General features: G+C 40.5%; 1 protein-coding gene and 1 long non-coding RNA gene across 4 annotated transcripts; both read left to right on the top strand.

Moving 5' to 3' along the window:
* The first annotated feature begins 1,604 nt into the window (after positions 1–1,604).
* LOC121695770 lies at positions 1,605–4,399 on the top strand. 2 transcript variants are annotated; one of them, XR_006026157.1, is made up of 6 exons: positions 1,605–1,682; positions 1,787–1,863; positions 2,099–2,199; positions 2,541–2,672; positions 3,155–3,257; positions 3,682–4,399. It is a non-coding gene; the product is annotated as an uncharacterized LOC121695770 (long non-coding RNA). The 2 variants fall into 2 exon arrangements; XR_006026156.1 differs by having other exon boundaries at positions 1,631–1,682; positions 1,784–1,863.
* Positions 4,400–10,120: 5,721 nt separating this feature from the next.
* Positions 10,121–12,551, top strand: rps27.1 (ribosomal protein S27). 2 transcript variants are annotated; one of them, XM_042077421.1, is made up of 4 exons: positions 10,121–10,194; positions 10,699–10,807; positions 10,937–11,047; positions 12,372–12,551. In XM_042077421.1, exons 1-4 carry the CDS (start codon positions 10,189–10,191, stop codon positions 12,398–12,400), a joined length of 255 nt encoding a protein of 84 aa, XP_041933355.1. In that variant the 5' UTR covers positions 10,121–10,188; the 3' UTR covers positions 12,401–12,551. The 2 variants fall into 2 exon arrangements, with proteins under 2 accessions (XP_041933355.1, XP_041933354.1); XM_042077420.1 differs by lacking the exon at positions 12,372–12,551 and adding an exon at positions 11,221–11,315.
* The last annotated feature ends 3,824 nt before the right edge of the window (positions 12,552–16,375 follow it).

Genomic DNA, 16,375 nt, shown 5'->3' with positions numbered 1-16,375 from the left:
AGATTTCTAGGCTAGCAATTTCCCCAAACCACAAGGACAACGGATAACGCAAATAATTCTACCAACTTGCTGAAAAATACATTGATCAATGTTGGACTATCTCTAAGCACCTAATACATTGATCAATGTTGGACTATCTCTAAGCACCTAATACATTGATCAATGTTTGACCATCTCTAAGCACCTAATACATTGATCAATGTTTGACCATCTCTAAGCACCTAATACATTGATCAATGTTGGACTATATCTAAGCACCTAATACATTGATCAATGTTGGACTATCTCTAAGCACCTAATACATTGATCAATGTTTGACTATCTCTAAGCTAATCGAAGGGATGATGAATGGATTGATATCAAACCACAAACTATAAGACACTAGTCATGTTTTACTTTCAAACTATATTGATTGTTATTATGTTGAACTAACAAATTCAGTCATTATCAGTTTGGAACTAGATGTACCGCATAGCAATACAAAATATGACCACCGCTCAGTCCTGCACATTCTCTTCGCCAAAGTAAATCATGTGAATTTGTCTCTTTGCTGAGGGAGGCCACCAAGGCACCTTTTAAGGAGTTGAAAGCTTCATCAGCTGAAATGGGAGAAACTACAACATACTGTAGGTGTAAGATTTACTTTCCAGCAAGACAATGAGCTAAAGCATATAGCAAAAACTACACAGAAATGGTTTAAAGACAACATGGTGAATGTTCTAGAGTGGCCGAGTAAAAGCCAAGACCTTGGTCCTATAGAAAATATGTGGCTAGGGCTAGACTTTAAAAGAGCTGTTCACACTCAACCCCCTTCCAACATAGTTTGAGCAGTTTTGCAAAGAAAAATGGAGTAAAATTGCAGTGTATATACTCTTTTGATCCTGTGAGGGAAATTTGGTCTCTTCATTTATCCCAATCGGTGAATTAGTGAAACACACTCAGCACCCAGTGAACACTCAGTGAGGTGAAGCAAACACTAATCCCGGCGCAGTGAGCTGCCTGCACCAACAGCGGCGCCCGGGGAGCAGTGAGGGGTTAGGTGTCTTACTTAAGGGCACTTCAGCTGTGCCTACTGGTCGGGGTTCGAACCGGCAACCCTCCGGTTACAAGTCCGAAGCGCTAACCAGTAGGCCACGGCTGCCCCAAGTGTCGGGAGAGGAGAGGTCACTGATTATTGTTGGTCTCACACACCAGCAGTCATAAGCTGCTTTCAGATATCTGGGGTTTTTTTATCCACATAATATTCACATTTTTTGAGACTGACCTGTACTTCTACTGCATGTCGCTGCTTTATTCAGCATATGCCGATTAACATGTAAATGGGAATATTCAGTTTCTGCTACACATGGAAACATCTTCTGAATATTGCCATAACCAGACTTTAATCGGAATATGGTGTGCATGGAAAAACATAGTCATTGTTGTAGAGTCATTGCTGTGCGTTGTCTTAGTGCCACAGAAATTATTGCAAGTGACGAGACACTTTATCATAGAATAAGGAATTAAAAACACACTAAGATAGATGTATCTTATTGGCTAACCAACAGGATGTGAATCATGTAGTCCGTCATATCAATTTCTCCATCCTGTCTGATATGTCTGATATATATAAAAGTCAATTTGACAAATCCTGACTAAAGCTGAAGTCCTGCCTACAGCTATCAAGACCCAGCGACTCTGTGGTATGAACAATTTCTCTACCTAAGATTTGTTATAGATTTGATTATGCTTGTGTAGGTCATCTATATACAGTACATATAATGTTATGTTCCTTTCTTAAAAGCAGTCAAAAGAACCTCAGACGAAAAATGATGATCAGACTGATACTGGTGATTATGGTCCTACATGTGGGTACCATCGCAGGTGAGTATTCCAAGCAGTGCAGGGCATTTTTACGAAATCGTATTAGGGCCATTGAAAGAAATTTAAAAAAAAATGAAAGTCGTAAATTTACTGTAAAACTCGGATATTCTCTGACATTGTAAAGCCATTAATTTTACCTATTACAGCGTAACACATTTTTGTGTTGGGCTTGTGCTATTCTTTTCCTTTCAGTTTATATTCTTTAATGGCGTTTCAATGCTCCTCACTTGACTAGGTTTGACTCCGTGTCCAAACCAAGCCTACCCACATTGGTTCAAGCTGGGGGATGTTTGTGCCAGATACTTTGCATATGAATTCAACTTTGCTGACGCTGAGGTAAGTGGGGCTTTTGCTGTTGTTCAGTTAGATAGTCTGGCACATGACAATACACTAATGTTTCCCTTACACACCAGGGAGGTAGGGTCAATCGGCTATAGTTTCGTAATCGAAAGCGGCTGTGGTAAATGGTAATAGCAACACCTGCAAACAGGCTCCAAGTGGCTTCAGAACGTGGTATAGTGTATGGACATGGTATTTGTGACTATTCTGGAAAAACTGCTTATCCAGCCAAGTGTTATTAATCTTTAAGATTAAAAAATCTAGTTGGTATTTATCGGGCACTCATCAGAGACTCTGTCAGTCTGGCCACTGTACACTTACTAATTCCTCTCTCTCAGACAAGGTGCGGAGGAGAAGCTGCAGGTGGACATCTTATATCTATTCATGATGAGCAAACCAGTGAAGACGTGCGAATTCTTACTGGGTCTTCTTATACACGGGTCTGGATTGGAGGATTCAAGATTCCCCATGTACGATCTCATCCAAAAGATTTTTTTATCCAGAAACATTTTTTTTAATGCTCTCTCTGGGTAGATTTACTTGTATGCTATTTGATGATTTACAAATAATGATTCTACCTAGCCTGGCTAGCGCCACCACTTCTCAATGAGACGTGGTCTGGGAACCAAACGTTCATTTTCTCGTATTTGAAAAAAATGCCCAGATCCGTTTATTGGGTGCCACGGATGTCTATCAAATGCGTCTGTGCATAGCTCATCATCTTCTTGCTTTCCCACCTGTTCTGTGATTGGTTCCCTATCTCAGGCGAAAATTTGCTAGATGGTCTCCAGGCTGCCTTAGCAGCGTGAATCAAATCGCGCGCAAGGCAGCATGGGAACACCCAGGCTAGATTCTACCCTCTCTCTATCAAGAATTTGACATTATTTGATTATCTTTCTCTCTCTCTCTCTCTCTCTCTCTCTCTCTCTCTCTCTCTCTCTCTCTCTCTCAGAGTGGTAAATTTGTATGGACTGATGGGTCAAACTGGGATTACACAAACTGGGTTCAAGGGGAACCTAACGGTAATGGTGACTGTGTGCAGATCAACTATGATAGTGAGTGGCTTAACATTCCATTGTATCCACACTGTATTCATAATTATCAGCTGATGTCACAAAGGTGTTCTGCCCTGACATGAATAGACCCTTTCAAGAGAGTTCCATTATCAACATCATAGTTGGCCCCACAAGGCTTCCGTTTTAACAGTCCATATAGAGTCTGTAGACCCTTTCAACAATAAAAACAAAAACAATGCTTGAACGCTCTATTTGGTTCCCAATCGACTTTCTCTGCATAAAGATAACATATGGAATGTTAAAACGGAAGCCTTGTGGGGCCAACTATGATGCTGATAATGGAACTCTCTTGAAAGGGTCTATACATAGACTCAAAGATCCTTGATTACTAGCAAAAAAAATCTATACAACGTTCCTCTGTCCACAGCAATAATAACATATCAACTTTCTTTTTGTGTTTAAGCTCCTGGCAAGTGGGATGATGTCCAGTGCTGGAGTTCACGTGGATACGTCTGTGCTTTCAAGATATAGCAGCATGGAGAAATCTTCTGGCACAATGCTGTCATTTGGTATAGCATTAACTTCTAGTTGTGCATTCAAACTGTTGGGCCTTGAAGGAAATGTGTGATCTTTTCTTCTTTTTACAAAGTGTCATAATGTCTTTTCAGAGAATAATGGCATTTTGTATACCTTACTAACCTTTCACAATTGCATGATAAAAAGAATTTAAAAAATTAACTTATCATAAAGTATGGTGTCATCGATTAGCAGGGGACACATTCATGTCACATAATGAAAATAGTGGAAGTGATGCTAGTTTTTAACAACATCGCTTGGCAACGTCGCAAAAACGGCAGTTTATTTCCTGGTTTTGGAACAGATAACATTCAAACTGCACCAGAGTTCTAATGAACTTTACCCCAGACCACCGTTTTCCTGGTCTGGACCTGGGTCCGCATTCCGAGTATAGACTGTGTTCACATTAGCAAAAATCAGTCCAAACGAACTTGGGTCCGGACCCAACGGTCTAGTGTGAATGCGACCTTAGAACTCTCCCTACCTAAATGAAAATAGGAAAATCATTTTACAATTAACACCAACTTCAAAAAGGCACTTGCTCTTTTCCCAATGAACAAAACCAGACTTATACCAAACTGATGTTGATGAAGGGTGCATTTTTGTTTGGAATTTGACATTTGACCTTTCATATTTTTGTGCCTTATGAGATCTGTTTAGTCGATGTGGCGATTAAGTCCATTATATTTCTTGAATGTGATATTAGCATGGGTGAACCCAGACGACCCTGTTATCAAATTTGAATTTGCTCTGTCTGAATCCCATTGGTACTCGTTTCCAAACTTCCCATTTTATGACTTCCAGGGGTGTAACCAGCAGTGAAATTAAGCTTAAATTGGTGCCAAATCGTTTCAGAAGTGCAGCACACACATTTTGCTTGTAAACAAGGTTTTAAATGCAGTTTTAGACTGAGTTGTAAAGAAAACACACGTCCATATCTGTTTAACCATGTCGCAACACCGTCGATGGGAACCATTAGGCTACAAAGACAATGTTGACTTATGGATAATGTGAAATGCACAATACAATAAAGAAAGAATGGTAACACTTTACTTGACAGTATCGACATAAGAGTGACATGGCACCGTCATGAACATATGACACTGTCATGACACATGAACCCTAACCCTAACCTCTAACACTAATCCTAACCATAACTGTAACCCTAACCCTAACTTGTTATGACAAAAAACGAATGTCACTTAATAACAGAAGCCTTATGTCATAAACGTTTATGACTTGTTTATGACACATTCATGACAGTGTCATGTCACTCTTATGTCGATACTGTCAAGTCAAGTGTAACCGAAAAAATTAATGTCATTTGAGCGTTCCGTTTGCGACGCATAGCCTATATGTGTGTATGAAAAATTAGACCAGTGCAGTCTTCCAAAATTGTTCTTACGCGTCGCGAACGGAACGCTTCAGTTATATGCCCGGTGTAGCCCCCTTGTAACCGCGTTATTTGGACAGACTACCTAAGGTCTGAACTAGATTTTCTGAAACAAAAACAATGGTTCCTTTGGTTGTCTGCCGGTCATACATTTTCATCGTGTTGGAGCACTCTACAGAAGTTTGAATGTGCTAGGGGTTGGCAGTTCTGGTTGCTGACGAAACGTCAAGTTCCAACTGCGCATCATGAGAAAGCTTAGCCTACTCCTCGCTTGAGTTCATCATTGTGAACATTGCAAAATCTACACTCTGTAGATTTTGGCCTGCGCCAATGTCTTTGAGGTGCTGTGAAATGGCTGCAATGTATCACATGACTACCGAACTTCAAAAAGTCATATACCACTTGTTTTTCCATTTTCCTACCCAAATAGAATAATGAATGAACGCAAAAGTACACAGACCAAAACACAACATAATTTTCACTAAGTGACTACAGAACTTCAAAAAGTCACAAACCACTTGTTTTTCCATTTCCATTTCACTTCCAAAATAGAATAATGAATGAACGCAAAAGGGCACGGACCATTAGGCTACAAAGACAATGCAGACTTAATGGCAAAATGCAATAAAGAAAAATAAATGTCATTTGAGCGTTTCATAGCCTATGCTATGCGCGTATGTTTGAAAAAAATAGACCAGTGCAGTCTTCTAAAATTGTTATACGCGTCACGGACGGAACGCTTCAGTCATGTGCCCAGTGTAGCTCCCCTGTAACAGCGTTATTTGGACACTAGGCTACCTAAGGTATGAACTACATTTTCTGAAACAATGGTTCCTCTGGTCGCCTGCGGCCTGCCGGTCTCATTTCAGTGGAACAATCAAGGAAACGTTGTGAACATACCATCGGTGCAGAAGCACAATTGATATCACGCAGCACCTGAAAATAGTCCCTGTAGGCTAACTTCCAGCAACAGGGTTGAGCTGCAGCAGACGAATTAGTTAGTGACTGGATTATTACGCCTGAATGAGAGTATAGTTCCATGGAAAATCAGCCTGGAAAATCGCCACGTTTTCTTTTCCGTTAGTCTTATTACACTTTCTAACTTGAGAAGAAACTATTTTTAAATAGGAAAATTACTGGAAATCTTAGTCACTTTTAAGCGTGATGCTAGCAGGCGAGATGCTAATGGTCTAATCCGATTCAATGATCTATGCTAGGCTGGAGCTAAAAGTGGTATCGTCAGACTCAGAAAACGGCTGGATGAACTGGAGAAAGGTAAAAATCAATTGTTTAACTCAAGGGGAGGTGGAAAATGAGTGTAATTCCCCAAATACACTCATACAGGCCATCACTGACTACAAGCCTGCGCCACGGAGCTGTGAGAACAACACCTCTCTGCTAAATGACCTGAACAGTTTTTTCGCCCGTTTTGAAGCACAAAATGACACTCACCCACAGAAAACCCCACCTCCCCCCCACGACCAACCCCTGTACCTGTCCTCTGCCAGCGTGAAGAGGACACTAGCCACCATTAACCCACGCAAAGCAGCAGGCCCAGACAACATACCAGGACGAGTGTTGAAGGACTGTGCAGAAGAGCTGAAGGATGTTTTTACAGACATTTTCAACACCTCTCTGGAGCAAGCAGTCATCCCATCACTTTTCAAAACTGCCACCATCATACCCGTGCCAAAGAAATCATCACCATCATGCTTCAATGACTACCGTCCTGTAGCACTCACGCCCATAATCATGAAGTGCTTCGAACGGCTAGTCATGTCACACATCAAAGCCACCCTACCCCCCACCCTGGACCCCTTCCAGTTTGCATACCGAGCCAAACGATCCACGGAGGATGCAATCTGCTCTGCCCTCCATCCAGCCCTCACCCACTTAGACAATAAAGACTCATATGTGAGAATGCTGTTCATAGACTTCAGTTCAGCATTCAATACCATAATACCACAACAACTCATCAGCAAACTGGACAAGCTAGGATTCAGTACCTCCCTCTGCAACTGGCTGCTGGATTTCCTGTTGCAGAGACCACAAGCAGTACGTGTCGGGGACAACACCTCAAGCACTCTGACCCTGAGCACGGGGGCCCCTCAAGGGTGTGTGCTCAGCCCCCTGCTCTTCACACTGCTAACACATGACTGTACAACCACTCACAGCTCCAACCATCTGGTGAAGTTTGCGGACGACACAACACTGGTGGGCCTCATCACTAAGGGCGATGAGGCTCACTACAGAGAAGAAGTAGACCTGCTGGCTAAATGGTGCAAAGACAACAACCTCCTGCTAAATGTCAGCAAGACCAAGGAGATTGTTGTCAACTTTCAGAGAGGCCACAAACAACTGCCACCACTGTCCATCGACGGAGATGCTGTGGAGAGAGTGAGCAGCACAAAATTTCTGGGGGTGCACATCAGCGACGACCTCTCCTGGACCACCAACACAGCATCACTGGCGAAGAAAGCCCAGCAGCGCCTCTACTTCTTGCGCAAATTGAAGAAGGCAAGTGCCACGCCTCCTGTCATGACTACATTCTACAGAGGGACCATCGAGAGCATCGTCTCCAGCAGCATCACAGTGTGGGGCGGAAGCTGCACAGATCAGAACAGGAAGACCCTCCAGCGCACTGTTAACACAGCTAAGAGGATCATTGGAGCACCACTCCCCTCCCTGCAGGACATTTACACCACCCGCCTCACCCGCAAAGCACTAATGATTGTCAAGGATACAACCCACCCTGCACACGAACTGTTCAGCCTCCTGCCCTCTGGAAAGCGGTACAGGAGCCTCCGCTCCCGCACCACCAGACTGGCAAGTAGCTTCATCCACCAAGCAATCAGGATGCTGAACACTCTACCCACTCTCCCATCACTGACAGCCCCCCCCACCCACCAGCCAACCAGGAACCTAGGAAACTAGGATCCTGTCTACCAAACCCCCCCCAACACCGCCATGTGGAACTGCACTGTGACTGCGCAGCCAAACGTGTTGCTGCTTCACATCAAGCCTGATATACTTGAATTACTACATACTGCATATCAATGTAAATATACAGGTCACACAAGCACAAGTTTAAACTTCATGTAACTGTTAAGACTATAGAAATATACAACACAACTACCTCTATTTTTTTTATATATATATATATGTCCTATATTTCTATTTTGATACATACATGTTCTATATTTCAGTCTTGCACTTTAATTTAATGTTTATTGTCTATGGCTATGTCCATAGTATGTCTATGTCTGTATTTAAAGCATGTCTATGTCTGCATGGGAAAGTAAGAAACGAAATTTCAATTCTTTGTATGACCAGTGCATGTAAAGAAATTGACAATAAAAGCCGACTTGACTTGACTTGAAAAAATGGTGGAATATCCCTTTAAGGCCTCTTAGGTGGAAGATTTGTTATTTATGCTACTATAAATAACGATATGACCATGCATGGTCCTGAGGTGTTTTGCAGGATCATGCAGGAGTCAACTGCTCAGGCAGGAGTCAAGCAGGATCCAGATAGAAACGTTGATTCTTCATCAGTTTGCACCCTTAATTACTGAAACAGCGTTGAAATTATAACTCACTCCATGCCACCTTCTATCCCTGTTCAATTGGCACCCCCCCCCCCCCCCCCCCCCTGCTCTGAATGCATCACATGATCACATGGAACCATGGTAATATAACCACACAAAGGCATACCTAGAAAGCAGATGTTGCACAACCAAGTTTTCGAATAATTGCTTCTTTGACTTTGAAATCTGGACTTTTTTTCTATACCAATGCACAGATTTATGTTCATATGATTATAGTTATGGTTGTAAGTTGTTCAACCCTCAATGGCATAAGATAGAATGGCACACAAAAATGAGAAAACAGTATTATTGTTCTAAAGAAAACATAAACATATCACCCCATGTGTTCTTGAATTTGTACTATAATAGAATGGCAGGAACTGACTTCACCCGCCATTCGCATCTGGCCCCTATAAATGTTTACTCCATGGCTACGGCCTTGAGTGAAATTACCTCTCAATGTTGCAGCACAGTGATTTCCAGTTCCACGATTAGACCATGCTCTCAGTTTTCCATCATCAGTGGACCATGCTCTCTCAATTGTAGTCTTAAACAACTGTTTGAGCAAAGTGGCAACAACTGTGTGAACAAAGCTATGGTTGAAATAATATGGCAACCAGGGATGTAGTGGAGGCTAAACGCAAGTAGCCTATACACAGTTTATACACCTCTGAAATTTCAGAAATAGAGTTTATCCACCTCACAAAAGACTTTATTCACTAATTGCAACTTTTAACATTAAAAAAATCATTGTAGGCCTATTATCCACATTCACAATATGTACACTCATCAACACTCTAGGAATCATTTAATACCATTGGTATTTTTTATAAACATTGGACAATAACCTCCATCACCATCAAACATGTTGACAATTTGTTAAAAATCTGATACCACATGGCTACAGAATTCATAGTTTACCCACCTCTTATTTTACCACTACACCTCTGATGGTAACAAACATATGAACACACACAAATATGTTATCTTTTTAAAAACCCGACCACAACAGTGGCTGTTCATTCGCTGATTCTGAAAATCTGAAACCGATAGTCTTAATGTTGTTTTTTTAAATAAACCAAAGGATTCAGAAACCAGCACCATGATTGGGTCTACATTTGATAAAGAATTGTTGAAAGAGTGACTTTCTGGAAATATTCAAAGTGCCTTTACTACTGACTTTATGTTTATATTATAAATGAATTAGTTGACTATTGACATCATTTGCAAATAGTACCTATTCTAAATTCTTTTGCATGTTTCAGACTCGAAATACAGCCATATGGAACTTTTAATTTGACGCATGCATTAAAATGAATGGAGCTCTCTTCCTCTTTGTGTACACGCGCCCCGTTCATATTCTTCTACCGTTTCCGCTTAACTTCCTTTCCGGCGGCGGCTATTTCTTCGCCAACATGCCAGTGAGTACAGACTGCGTTTTGAACGCAATAATTACACGACATAGCCATTACTTCTACAGATGATTTCACGTACTGGTGTACGACACATCATCGATCAAAATGACGTGTTCTCTGGGGTGAAAAAGTCTGACAATGTGTCAGTAAACCAAGAGTTTGAATGACTTGATAGCATGCATCGTTGCTACACGATTACAAGATGGCGGCGCACATATCCAGCCATGGACTGTGGTACTGCATGGTGTGGTAGTTATACGTGACGCATTTAGGATTACAATAGGTAGGGGTTGCCTAACCGGAAAATTACAGTGATTGTAAAATGTATTATTGGCAATCGCCCGATGTGTAAGTGTAATTGACAACGCCTTCGTTAAACTAGGTCGTCTGTCGGACTCATGGCCCATCAGGCTTACGACGTTGCTAGCCGATGGGCAGGCTCTAATGTTAGCAGCTACACATGATAATGGACTGACTGTATTCAAATTCTTGCTCTTGCTCTGTTTACAGCTCGCAAAAGACTTGTTGCACCCGACCCCCGAGGAGGAGAGGAGAAGACACAAGAAGAAGCGTCTCGTTCAGAGTCCGAATTCTTACTTTATGGACGTGAAGTGTCCAGGTAACGTTACGGCAGATCTTGATTCGCCTCTTAATTCATGTAAAGTTATGTGCTGTGCTCATGTTTTACCTGCTGATGTACAATGTACCCATGACTGTTTTCAACTGACATCTGCCCGTCCTGTTTCAGGATGTTACAAGATCACAACGGTCTTCAGCCATGCCCAGACCGTGGTACTGTGCGTGGGTTGTTCGACAGTGTTGTGCCAGCCCACTGGTGGCAAAGCCCGGCTCACAGAAGGTCAGTTTCAAATTCGACTGTATTTGGAAACGAATGTGGGGAAGTTCATAATTTGTTCGTTTATGATGTGCTTGTATGTCATGTATGGTGTATGCTTGCATGAGATTAAAAATGATCAGTTCAGAGGAAGTCATTGTAGGGCCATAATTGTTATACTATCTCTCTCTCAAAAGCCTTATGCTGTTTGCAAGTAAGCATGGATACTTTTAGTTGTATGTGTGCAGGAGGCTTTTTGGGTCACCATTTCTACTAACCAAGCTAATTTATCTACTTGTTCCGGTGATGTCATCTAGAGTGGGATTTAATTGAGTTAGGCTTCCTCTGGGGGTGGCAAGCATTTATCTCTGTACAATAATTAGAGTGCATGGTGGTTTGGGCAAAATTGGCTTTTAAGTGATTTTTCATAGATTTTTTTTAGAGTAGTGCTTCTGTAAACATTTCCAATTCATTTCAAAACAAATGAAGTGTGAAGGATCAATACTAATTGGGATGATAAATCAAGGCTCCTGGCATTGATCCAGAGTAGCTGATCATCTTATTCAAATAGCTTCTGCCTTTTTATTAGCAAACAGCACCCATAAGTATGTAACCTATTCTGATCAGAAATGGTTAAGAATGACACAAGGGTTTGGGACTGATGAAACATATGAGCTTCATGTTTGTTGTTTCAAGTTGATACACCATATTATGCATTAAAAAAAATAATACTATATATATATATATATATATATATATATATATATATATATATATATATATATATATATGAAAACCTCAATTCTGGGTGAAAAGAGTACCAAAGCTGAAAATGGGCCATATGACACTATCTGTACATAACTGCTAAATGGTGAGGTAATGTTGGATGTGTGTACAGTCTCTAGGAATCATGAACGAAAATAATTGGAAAACGGTATAAATGTTAAAGGTACACTATGCAGGTTTTAGTATGTTTGACGAGTAGCGATATATTTATATTTTACGCTGCTATTGCAAATATCAAATTTCTCGTGACTTAACCCTCTTGTACACAATGAAAATGCTTTTGTTGTGGAGGTGAAGGATTAACAACAGGCATCTCTAAAGAGCTATATCTACTAACAAGGTAATGTTTCATGATTCTCGTGAGACTTGGCGGGACGCCGTTCTTGGAAGTTGCATGGCTGGTTTTCTCGGTAGGGACTCGCTACGTCTATGCTGTGTAGCAATGCTAGGTGAACGTTTCGCCTATTACAAGTTTGTTTACCAGCAAATAGGCTTCGTAAAGGTGAAAATCTTGCATAGTGTACCTTTTTAACATGTATGAATATGCTTTGTTTGCCCTCAGGTTGCTCATTCAGGAGGAAGCAGCACTAGCCATGACGTGGTATAGTGGAGAGGGAGACTCGGACTACAGTAGAGCTGTGTCTGGGCTGACCCGGCTGCAGCTAGGCCCAGACATGCATCTGCATCAGCAACAACATTCGTCCAATCTCACCGTCTCAATAAAACTATTTGGCTAAATGTCTGCCGTCTCACCTGTCTTCACTTGATGCATGCTGATGAGCAGGTTAGAGTTTACGCTTTCCCACAACTGATGTACATACAGTAAGTAACTCACAAGTTATTTCAGATGTAAGGACACGAGTCAAGTTTAAACGGTGCAAAGTAGTCAGAAACTATCCATCTGTTACTTCAGTAAGCTTGCGTTTTGTTATATCCCGTTCGTAAAGGTGTTCGTATGAGCTGGTATTTAGAGCAAATCCGTTTGAAGTGATTTTGAGCCGCCTAGTTAAATGGTGCAGTGGATGTAGGGTTTTTGGGTCATGGGTGATGGAAAGCAGGCAAGCCTGCCACTGTGGAGTCCTGAGTGGGCTGTCTAGTGTGGGCGTTAGGCAGAAAATCTTTAAACGGCCCTTCTCAGTTCAGATTTATGCGTTTGCTGGTGTTTACAGGAATCCAGTCTACGCTTGAGCTACCATGGCATTGCTGCATGGAGATTGAACCACCTTGGGTCATCTTGGCAAGCAAACGGAAAAGTTCCTGTCATAACAAACAGCTGAAGTGATCTTGATTGCTCCAAGCATTTCTGAATCCTGACAAGGATGCTTGAGTCAGTGCTCTGTTGTTGATCTGACCAGCTGTTCTGGCCGGCCTTTTGCCTATCCTAAACGCTTCTCCCCCCCCCCCCCCTTATACAGTAAGAATTTCATACAGGAAATACATTTTGAAAAGCATGTGCATAGTGTATGTATATTTTATTTAAACTTAAAGTGGAGATTACATTCAAAAGGCAATTAAATCGTTTTAAAGTCTGCAAAAAAGTAGTTTACGTCAGTCTTTTCAGTCTGTTGGTTAACTGATGTTGCTTATAACTGGCACAGCCTCTATAAATGGCACAAGACTACTTGAAACAACAAAACAACAAAAAAAGCAATACTTCAAGACTAACAATGCCGCCACTCAACATCAATGTCTATTAAGGCATACGTTCTTTTAACCATGAAAAATTGATGCAATATGACAACACAATTACATGACCAAAGTCTAGAGATTTTGTTTAAAGCATCTGTCTTGATGAAAAGAGTGAAATATAGCCTACGTCAGCATTTTTTGCAACAGAAAAAAACTTTCAGCCAACATGGAATAGGCCTATATACCAGCTGGTGAAGCTGAAGCTTCGTGTGGTTTGAGCCCAGGTTTGTACAAACGATTACACTATAAAGGGATGGCTAGCGCATGCCGTAATAAGCTATTAGGCTACTTCTGATGGAGCATGTATGCATCCTTAAGTTAGGCCTACCATCAACCAGTCTAATGTGGTTAGGAGAAATGTGATGTGTGTAGGCCTGGCCTAAATGGCATGTTGAGACTGGTCAAGGAAAAGAGTGCATTTCAGGAATAGCCTATTAGAGGGAGAGCAGCTTCACAGAAGAGAACTTCTGACGGCAAATTTGAGGACAAGTTGGTAAACCACCCTTCTTACTAAATTTTTGGGTGCTGATTCTGAATATTTTGTTTACCAAGCTCAATTCTGAGTTCTAAGCCGCATAATCAGCATTTTAACATAAAATAGAAAATAAAATAAAACATTTTGCTTATTTTCCCCTAAATTGGGTTGATTTCAAAATTAATCACTAAAACCAAATAAAAGTGTTCTCTAAATACATATTTGAGCATTAAAGAAGCCATACTATAGTTTATTAACGTAATTAATGGGAACATGATTACAGTTAACATGTAATAAACTCGGAAATTCTAATCAAAATACAACCATATTTTTATTGCTAACATAGTGAGTCACTCATGTGGTGTTTAATGCATTTCATAATCACAATAATAAGTTGCACAGATAACCTTTAACTCAGAATATATCCTACAGTATGAACTTAGATAGCGGGAATAAGCCTAATGCAGAACTGCATCTACCGTCAGCAACAACCGACAAGTAAAAAACATTTTACTTCTAGTAACACTGGATTTGGTATGTGTGCTTGCCTCCATACTAGAGCTTTATCATGTGCTCTTCTAATATGCCATTGAGCAGCATCACTTGTTGGTGGTAGAGCCTAGCACTGCATTGTGTTGTCACGATACCAAAATTATGACTTCGATACAATATCTGCCATAAGTATCTTGATACTCGATACTGAAACGATATTCAAATCCTAAAATATCTGGTAAAGAAAGGGTGCAGGCCTCTTCCAAGTGTATAGAGTCATTTGTGTTCAATTTTGTGCACTTTTGGTCAATTCTGGGTTTTAAACTTCTAAATTCCCTACATAATTATTATTTTTCAGTAGTCAGTAAAATAGTAGTTTGTGTGTGATTAAGTCCTTTATTGTTTGTTATAGCTCATTTATATTGTAGTGTTTTGGCAATAAGTTACCTTTAAATAGCCAAAATAGGCTAGATCAAGGTCAGTGTTCAAATTACTGCATGCAAATCACTTAATGCTATGCAGAAGAGCCTAATCTTTAGGCCATCTGATGTAGGCTACCCTAGGCCTTTCCGTGTTGGGATTTCTTTGACAGTTGCAAAGGGAAAAAAGTGAAGATAGTCTTCTTTGCTCCCAGTGTAATTTAATAAGTATGTTTCAATCAGATAGGCCTACACCATTATCTGTTGCAATATATGTGTGCATTCCTACATTAGGTCTATTTATCATTTGCTACCACATAACAAATACCAAATAACAATACAAAAGTTTCTTACAAACTTTCCTGCATACTTCTTAAATGTGCTGCAGTCAGATGGGTGTCCTAAAGACATAACTAGATCTTGAGCATCGATTACCAGTATTGAATGAGCAGTTTTTGCAGTGATCACTACTGGACATTCCACATTGCTAGACAGCACTTGAGTGAGGATAGACTTATTTCCACTTCAAAAATAACCATCGCTATCTGCAATAGCTACAGTACAGGGACATTAATCAGTTCATAGCTGAAATTTGTCCTAGGTCCACTTCCCTTTCAGCATCAGTAATGATGCACTGGAGAATGTTTATTTTTGTTGCACTATAAGGGATATCTTGTCTAATTTTTTTTTACAAATAATGCAATCTCCATAGCACTCTTCAGCACTCCTCAAACATGCACACTCTTCCATTTTTTTGCATGGCTGGAATGAGAAAGAACACCAGTGAGATGTTTTAACTAGGCAAGCACAGTCACATTTACAGTAAAAAAAATACAGTGTAAATCCTCTGTAAAGACTGACAACTGTTCATAATAGTTAGTGACAAAGTACTTTCTACAGAAAAATGAGCAGTCACCTACTATTCTATCAATTTATTATCAAGAAATCTATTTTGTTCCTAAACGTCATAATGACTTTTAGCTATTATTTCAATTTATATTTTAATTTTAGCTTATTTTCAATTGTTACTTGAGGGTCATTGGGGTAATTCCTGTCCTGTCCTACAACATATATGATACATAAAGTATTTTAATGCCTTATATTTTGCAATTCCTATGATATCTGATGGCAAAAACAGAAAAGTATGTGAATTATGCTAATTAGCAAGTGTAAAACTCAAAATTAAGCTTGGTAAACAAAATATTTGAATTCAGCACCCTCAAATTGTGTGGAATAGCCCCTTTACCGACTTTTCCTCAAATTTGCAACAGGACTTTTTCTGAAGGTTTGTTAGCTATCTGCTCTCCCTCTATATTGTGTGCGAGAAAAACAGAGCGGCACATGGAGATGAGATGAGAGATCGGAGAGCACAACAGATTGTGGAAGAGGAGAGGGAGTGATGCGTCGCCACGCCACGCAAGTAAATAAGAGGGGAACAAAAACAGCCGACATCCGAGAGATGCTGTCGATAATCTCCCATCAATCCGCGCC

The sequence above is a fragment of the Alosa sapidissima genome, chromosome 21, assembly GCF_018492685.1.
Source record: "Alosa sapidissima isolate fAloSap1 chromosome 21, fAloSap1.pri, whole genome shotgun sequence".
Lineage (NCBI taxonomy): Eukaryota > Metazoa > Chordata > Actinopteri > Clupeiformes > Clupeidae > Alosa > Alosa sapidissima.
The sequence above is the reverse complement of the archived record's forward strand: the minus strand, read 5'-3'. Positions and strand labels throughout refer to the sequence as shown.

Coding starts and splice junctions, on each gene's coding strand:
- rps27.1 (XM_042077420.1), top strand. Junction 10,808..10,936: donor TATGGACGTGAAGTGTCCAG/GTAACGTTACGG, acceptor GTCCTGTTTCAG/GATGTTACAAGATCACAACG. Junction 11,048..11,220: donor CAAAGCCCGGCTCACAGAAG/GTCAGTTTCAAA, acceptor CTCTCTCAAAAG/CCTTATGCTGTTTGCAAGTA.